The sequence below is a fragment of the Juglans regia genome, chromosome 3, assembly GCF_001411555.2.
Source record: "Juglans regia cultivar Chandler chromosome 3, Walnut 2.0, whole genome shotgun sequence".
NCBI lineage: Eukaryota > Viridiplantae > Streptophyta > Magnoliopsida > Fagales > Juglandaceae > Juglans > Juglans regia.
In genome coordinates this window covers 11,632,001-11,640,471 of record NC_049903.1, presented here as the reverse complement: position 1 = coordinate 11,640,471, position 8,471 = coordinate 11,632,001, and the positions used below count along the sequence as shown (strand labels likewise).

The window sequence follows — 8,471 nt, the reverse complement described above, 5'->3', positions numbered from 1 at the left end:
ATAGGAGAGTCAGTTGTAGCCTTGATGATCATAGAAGAAGCTAAAAAACTAAAGCTCAGGAAATTTATAGTTTAAGGTGATTCAAATCTAGTTGTTCAAACAATACACAACAAGAAGCAAGTTTCAGATTGGACTATGCAAAATATTATCAGAGACATCAGGCATCTTCTTGACAACTTCAAAATATGAAAAATTGTAAAAATACATCGAGACAAAAATCGATGCATGCATAATTTAGCACAATGGACAGCTTCAACACATGCTTATGAAAATATCGCACTTTTATTAATTCTTCCTTGCATGTTAGATTTTTATAGTGATAAAGATCCACCTTAAAATAGATATGTTTGTAAATAAAGAGCATGGACTTAATGATTTTTTTTTCTTTATATATAAAGCTAAAGCTTGTTTAAAAAAAAAACAAAAGAAAAAAACCTAATGCTAGGGGCTACTTGACATTTTCCAATTTGAATAGCTGTGCAGCCGTCAATATAAGACGTGTTGTAATATCTGTCCAACCGTCAATACATGACTATTATGTTGGGAGTTATGCTACACGTAACCCTCACACTCTGCACATCACTTAAAAAACATATGATTTTACTCTTTTATCCTCATATTTCATATTTCATGAAACATGAGGATAAAAGAATAAATTCACATACTTTTAAGTGGTGTGCAGGAGTGTGAAGCTTGTGTATATAATTTTTCTTATGTTGGAGCTCTAATGGAACTTCCCGTTAAAGAAAGTTGATTTATTTTAAGTCAAATATACTGTCAATGGAAAATTATCATTCATGGGGATCATATCTTAGTAAGCGGCTGTAAGTAATTCAAAACGACCGGACCAGATCGAATTATGGACCGGTCGGTCTCAATATCAAAATATGTGGATAAATGACATTTGGCTCTATTCTAGAGTTTATAAATTTTAGACCGGACCGAATTGAATTGGATTGAATTTCTATATATGTTTTTTAAAATTATTTTTAATAATTTAATATATTATTTTTATATAATGATTATATAAATTAATAATATAATTTTCATCTAATTTATTATCATTGATTATATAAAATATAAAATAATATATGTTATCAATTAATAATTATGTAAATAGTTAATATATCATACATTCATACATAATTTACTATTTATACTTAATTTTTTTTTTTAAAAGAGCTGGTAGCCATATGGTAGTGGCCCCGTCCCAAATTTATTAAAAAGCCTTCACTTATGACGGAGGAATACCGTAGTTACAAGCCAAGTACGAGGGAGTTTACAAATAAGAGAAAAACAAAAACCTCCCAAATACAAACCAACCTAAGAACCAAAACAGCAAGAAAATAAAAATATATCAAAATAAAACTAAAACTAACAGGCCTATAAAACAAGCCTATAAAAATAAAACATGAGAATAAAACTAACAGGCCTATATCAAAACAATAAAACATCTAAACAAGCCTAGCAAAAAAAAAAAAAACAAATAAACAGAAACAACAAAACAAACCTGGAACTCAGACTAACAACGAAAGTACGAAATGCCTAAAAAATCCAGCCGCACAATACCTTTTAAATACCTGGGAAAATCTTGGTTGCCGTTATACGTGACATTCAAACCCATTTCGCCTTCTCTAGCAAGAAAATCCACTGCACTGTTACCTTCCCGCAATTGATGAACCACAACAAAATTAAGCCCCTCAAGTTCCTTGCGCAAAACCTCCCAAAAATCCCAAAGATACCACACATAGCATTTACCCTTACAAAGCCAATCAACAACAATTTGTGAATCACTTTCAATAATCACATTAACCATATGGAGCTGTTTGCACAATCTAATACCATCCAAAATTGCTTTCATTTCAGTGTCATTATTCGTTCTCACCCCATAATGGGCAGAAAAAGCCCCTTTTACCAGATCATTTCAATCTCTAATAATGCCGCCCCCTCCCGAATTACCAGGATTACCTCTACAACTCCCGTCGCAATTAAGCTTCACCCAGCCCGAAGGAGGCCTGGACCATTTAACAATTTTACTAGGTCTCATAGAAATGCGAGGCCTCTCTAAATTAAAATCTTCCAAAATCTTCAAGTCGTGCATGGATAAATGACTAACAGAATTAATATTATTCGCCAAAGATTTAATCCACACCCGAACACTTATCCAAACAATCACAGCCGAATCATACTTCCACTCCATTCTAGCCTTACAACGTCTCTTCCAAAGGCACCAAGTGATGATACAAGGAATTAAACCAACATGAGTACCTTTAAAAGAGGATTTTTTTGCATAAGAAAACTAGCCAGCTACTCTATTTTTCCACGGAAGACTGCGTCTACAAGGGATACTCAAAACAGTACTGACATACAACCAGACCTCAAAAGCCACAGCCCCCATAGAAAAAATATGGTCAATATCTTCCATACACCTCCTATCACAACAGTCACACGCAGAGGCAAGAGACACACCTTTACTTTGAACCCGAACGTCCACAGGCAAACAATCCAACTAAATTTTTCACAAACATATAGAAATTCGTTTAGGAAGAAGCTGGTGCCAAAACCAATCATGCCAAGGTAATTCCTGACCTCTCTTTCTCACCACCTCCCAAGCTGTACGAGTAGAAAACCTACCATCAGTAGAAGGCTTCCACACAAGAAAATCCGGACCATGAGTAACATTAATAGGCATTTGAATAATTTCCTCAACAACCTCCTCACTAACCAGCTCCCTAAGTAAGTCCTCATCCCAAAAATTGTTAGACCAACAATCTTGAAGACGCAGCCTGTTATTAGTAATCTCTTCCACCCGTATGGAAAGGGGACCTGATGCCAACCATCTATCAAACCAAAAAGAAGCATTACCTCCACGCACAAGGACATTCACATTGTCCATAACTTCCGGAAGCATATTTACAATCGATCTCCAGAATCTAAAATCAGTTGACTTTACCTTGTAAGTAGAAAAATGGCTATGACGAATATATTTGGCACGAAAAAAATCAGACCAAAGATTGTTAGAAGACAAAATACGGAAAGCAAACTTCATAGAAAAATGGATACAATTTATACTTAATTAAAATAATTAAGTAATTTTTTTAAAATACTTAAATTACAAGCAAGTATGAATAATTTATGTACAATGAAATTATTTGATATTCATTAACATTGACTTGAGCGGGATGTCGAGTGTGGCTCGAGCGAAAACTGAGGTTTGTGCCTCGCTCGAGCCCACTGTTGTGCGAGACTGGAACGAACTTATGGGTTGAGTTTTGCTTGAGCCTACTGTCGAGCAAACCTCGAGCGAGCTCACGGTTCAAGCTTCACTCGAGCAAACTCACTGTTTCTTGATTTATCAACTCAGAAATCAGTCTCCACTCCAATAATTAATAATTATGCATACTAAAAAATAAAGTCTAAGTTAGTAAATAGTAACTATCAACATCATAAAAAAAATTAAAAAAATAATTAAATAATTAAACCGTACCAAATCGACCGGACGGGACCGATAGATATACCATTCCGGTCCGATCCCTTGAATGTTATGTCCTATCTTCTCGATCTTTTTGGTCTCTGAGAAAAGTCGACTGCTCCTGTCCGCTGAGAACTTGGGAGGAGATTGGCATTTCAATCCAACTTGCACGATTTTAGGTGAGATCCCTCTTTTGCAATAAACCTGTGTCATTTTTGCTGTTGGTATCGATTCAATATCAAGTATCATAATCATCAGTTTCATGTAGTCGTTCATCTAGTTACCTGGATAATTTGAGAGATCTCCTTTTGGGGATGGATGAATATCCTCTGTTTGAGAATGGTCATAATCATCAGTTTCATGCAGTCGTTCATCTAGTTAGCCTCTATTTTTTCCGTGAGAGTTGAACTTTAAAACTTCTACCTACCTTCCTATGGGAATGTCATCATTCTCTTTAGTAAAGCCTTCAGTTTTGAGGAACGTTACACTTGAGTCTTGGGAGTGCCCTAAATTGTAAGCGGTGATCCACGAGGAAATTTCCTTACTATGTCCTTGCCCATATTGGTTTATGGTTTCCAAAAAGCTTTCATCCAAATCTTTTGAAACTTTGAGAGTTTGCAAGCATATTGTTCGAAATAAGATTGTTTATGTCACGAGCGTCAGTTTCTCAGATTTATTTTGTGACAGGCAGCTCACGCCATCCATGTATGTTATAGCTGTTGTTGTTTTTCTACTTGATCATAAATGAATGACCTCATTTCGTTTTTGTTTCTTAAATCATCCCCATTTTACTCCAAGCTGTGACCATGGATATTGTTGGGGCTACTGTTGGGGTGCTAAATTTATCATGGGGGTCCCTTGGCAGACAGGTCTCTTATCTGCAAAATGTTGAGAAACTTCTGAAGGCACTTCATGTCAGTATAGAAGACCTAAATGGTCGAGCAAATGACATCAAAATGGAGATGAATACGGGTATAGCATACTTGAGTAAGAAACCAAGAAGTGAGGTACAGTCGTGGCTCAAACATGTGGAAAAGTTAAATGATGAAGTGAGTATCTTAGAAAATGAAATCAGCATTAGGGGAAAATGGTTGAAAGGGTTTTTTCCTAATTTCTATTCACGTCATAAGTTCGGAAAACAACTTGTGCAAAAGATCAGAGACTTGACTGAGCTTCAAGGAATGGGAGCATTTCCAAATGGCTTATTCATTAATTTATTGCCTGATGCAGGAAGACTTATGCCAACAACAGGGATTATAGGTGAAACAATCCCAAGGAAGGTTCTGCATGAGATTTGGGAATGTCTGATGGATGTCAATATCAATAAGATAGGTGTCTATGGTATGGGTGGTGTTGGAAAGACAACTATCATGATCCACATTAATAATCTACTCCATGAAGCTCAGATGTTTGATAATGTTATTTGGGTGACTGCATCAAAAACCTTTGACTTGAGGAAATTACAGATTGACATAGCAAAAGCAGTAAACTTGGAGCTGGCATTTGGATTTGAAGACAATATGATTAGAAGATCAACTGTATTATTTGAGCATCTGCAGAGAATGAAAAAATTTACACTAATCATAGACGATTTATGGAGTAAGTTCACCTTGGAAGAGGTGGGGATCCCGCAACCGAATAAAGAGAATGGTTGTAAATTAGTATTCATTACTCGACTAATGGAAGTATGTCAGGGCATGGAGACACACAAGGAAATCAAAGTGGATGTCCTCTCTGAGGCGGAAGCACGGAATTTGTTTGCTAATAAAGCAGGAATGGATGAGTTTAATTCAGATGAAATAGTTTCCACTGCAAAGCTAATTGTTGAAGAATGTGGCGGTTTGCCACTTGCAGTCGTCACTGTGGGACGAGCCATGAGGAAAACCAATGATGTAAGAGTTTGGAAGAATGCACTGGAAGAGCTGAAAAGCTCGAGGGCAGAAATTGAAGGCATGGAAGACGATGTTTTTGCACGCCTGAAATTTAGCTATAACCACTTGAAAAGTGACAGAGTGCGGGCTTGCTTTTTGTACTGTGCATTGTATCCTGAGAATTACGAAATTGATGTTGAGGAGCTGGTCGAGTACTGGATGGCAGAAGGTTTAATAGATGAAGTCTGGGATCGGGAGCATGAGATCAACAAAGGCCATGCATTGCTTAAGGAACTCAAAGATGCTTGCTTGCTGGAGGATATTCGAACAGGGTATGTGAGAATGCACAATTTGGTGAGGGATTTAGCAATTAGAATGGCGAGGGAGAGTCCTCGGTTCCTGATCAAAGCTGGTGTTGGTTTGAAAACATTGCCAAGAACATGGGTGGAAGATGCAGAGAGAGTCTCCCTAATGGCTAACAACATTGAAGTTCTTCCAGATCATCCCGCTAGCATGAATTTAACAACTTTGCTCCTGCAACAGAACCCCTGCTTGAAGAGTATCCCGGATTTATTCTTTCGGAGCATGCACAACCTTAGAGTACTTGACCTGTCCGGTTCTTCAATTAAGTCACTCCCAGATACTCTTTCCTGTTTACAGAATCTCCGTGCACTCCTGTTACGTCTTTGTGAGCTTGAAGAGTTGCCATCACTGGCAACACTGAAAGAGCTAAGGGTGTTGGACCTTTCATATACATTAATCCAAGAGTTACCACATGGAATTGAAGGCTTGGTAAATCTCAGGCGACTTGATCTTTCTTATACTGAACAATTAAGCATGTTTCCTGCTAGGGCCATCCCAAACCTGTTGCGCCTAGAAAATCTATCAATGTTTCATAGCAAATGGAGATGGTCAGTGACTCCGCAAGGAAAAGAGAAAGGAACAGATTTTGCAGAAATCACCAACTCCTCACAACTAACTAATCTTGGTCTTTCCTTCGAGAATGCATACAGTTTCAACCACTATGTGAGATCTGGACACTGGAGGGTTCTGAAAGGGTACCACATTGGTATAGGACTTTTGTCAAGCCTTTTACCTATTTCTGAAGGAACTTGTAGTGTAGAAGTTCAAGGCTGTAACCTCATTACCACTGGGAGTTTAATCAAGCTCCCAGACAGCACTCAGGAGTTGGCATTACAGGGCTGTCACGACATTGATATTCTATCCAAACTGACTAGCATATCAAACTTGAAAAATCTGAAAGACTGTTACGTCTCCAGTTGTAACAGGTTAGAGTTCTTAATAGTGGAAGATAAAGACTATTTTCCAAACCTGGAGAAATTGACCCTCCGCAAGCTGCTTAACTTAAAGGCAATTTGTAATGGAGCTGGGGCAGATAGTGTATTTTCAAAGCTAAAAGCTGTGCATATCCACAGCTGTAACAAACTTAGATACATATTTACATTTGGGTTGTTACGGTGCCTCCAAAATCTTGAAGAGCTTGAGGTGTGGAATTGTCATTCAGTCGAGGACATAATTGAAGTGGAGGAAACTATTGGAGTAAATGGTAACACATTTCCTTCAATAACAATTCCAAGGCTACGTGTGCTGTACTTATCCTATTTACCTGAATTGAAATCCATCTCTAAAGGGGTATTAATTTGCAATTCATTGGATTCTATTGATTTATGGGGCTGTGAGAAGCTAAGGAAACTGCCTTTCTCAACGGACAAGTTGCCTTTCTCCCTCAAGCACCTCAAGGGAAGCAGAAAGTGGTGGGAAAAGTTGTACTGGGATGAGCCTGGTTGTAAGAGTCTTTTACAACCCTTCTTTGAGGGAGAAGAATGAAAAGAAAAGCATCAAATATGGACTATGTAGCTGGTGCAGGGCAAGTCCTATTGATTGGTGATTAAAATTTCATCTGACATTGAACTGCCACTTGATTAATGGATTCATCAGCAAGATATTCAACATGTTCAACTTCAAGTTCAGGGAATCGAGAAAACACTAGTTTTTCATCTGGAATTTTTGTACTGATTCACAAACCATCACATCTTTGGGATTTTGATGAAGTTCAAACTTTGCAAAAAGTTTCATTCAACGTTGAATTGAGGTTGCTTCATGGAAATTGCAGCATTGTGATTCTCTCAAAATGCTGGAGTTCAGACTTCCAGGTGAGCCTGAGATAGTGCCTGTGCCTCCATAATTAAGCAATTTTTTCGTTGGTGCCTGACCACCACAATTGTAGCTGACATTTATTGTTGGTAGATATTGGCTCGTTGCTTCACAAAGAGGAGACCTCACGGTAATCTTGTTAAATCGCTCTCATCGTGACCTTTCTATCAAAAGCAAGAAGGGCAGCAGTGTATGATTTTTACTTCCGAGTCAGGGCTTGAGTGGTCAGTAGGCAAACAATCTCGTGCTGATTGTTGGGTTACAGGGATTGTATGGAGGGTTATGGAACCACACTGGTGTCTGTTCAAAGGTGAACGTGTGATGCTTTACCTCGTTTGTGGAATCAAGATTCCTCTCTTATTCGGATGTTTGAGCAGAGTTACTTGGGCCTCATTTTGTTATTAGTCCTTTGATAATATAGTTTCGCTATGTTTTAATTTGATCAGCTCATTTCGGGCAGCAAGTCCCTTTCTGATTTCTTTGATATCTTTCTATTTTTGGTTAACTAGACATGGCAAGATCACCATTCTCAATATTACAAGTAAATTTCCAATCTTTTGATGCAGACTCAATTTTGAAGCCAAAATAAACAGTGAGGTCGGGGGTTTCTGTGCTGCTTTCATTTGAAAACAAACAATCTAGACATGACTTGTAATGATCTGGACCTTGCTTAGCAAGATGTTATCCACTTTGGCAACCAAATAATCTTAGCTGAAGGCACCGATCCCTTGGGTGGATTTTGGCCGGGTTAAGATGGCTGAATCCAACAAGCCCTAGTGACCAAATTCACAACAATCAGTATTTCAGTTCAACCGATCAGTACTCAGTTGTATATCAAGGGATGGAGAGAAACCAGAAAAGGTGTTACCGAAGAGGAAGATGTTGGGAAAGAAAGGGTGAACGGAATTTAGCTCAATGACATACTTAAAACAGTACCCTTGTCAAAAGAATCA

General features: G+C 37.9%; 1 protein-coding gene across 1 annotated transcript; it reads left to right on the top strand.

The window, feature by feature from the left end:
• The first annotated feature begins 3,562 nt into the window (after window positions 1-3,562).
• Window positions 3,563-8,078, top strand: LOC108983266 (probable disease resistance protein At4g27220). The gene is made up of 2 exons (XM_035688338.1): window positions 3,563-3,651; window positions 4,271-8,078. The coding sequence occupies exon 2, from the start codon at window positions 4,279-4,281 to the stop codon at window positions 7,189-7,191; it is 2,913 nt and encodes a 970-aa protein (XP_035544231.1). The 5' UTR covers window positions 3,563-3,651; window positions 4,271-4,278; the 3' UTR covers window positions 7,192-8,078.
• The last annotated feature ends 393 nt before the right edge of the window (window positions 8,079-8,471 follow it).

What these genes read in the sequence shown, in the direction of transcription:
- LOC108983266 (XM_035688338.1), top strand. Translation starts at nt 4,279, where the DNA reads ATGGATATTGTTGGGGCTACTGTTGGGGTGCTAAATTTATCATGGGGG.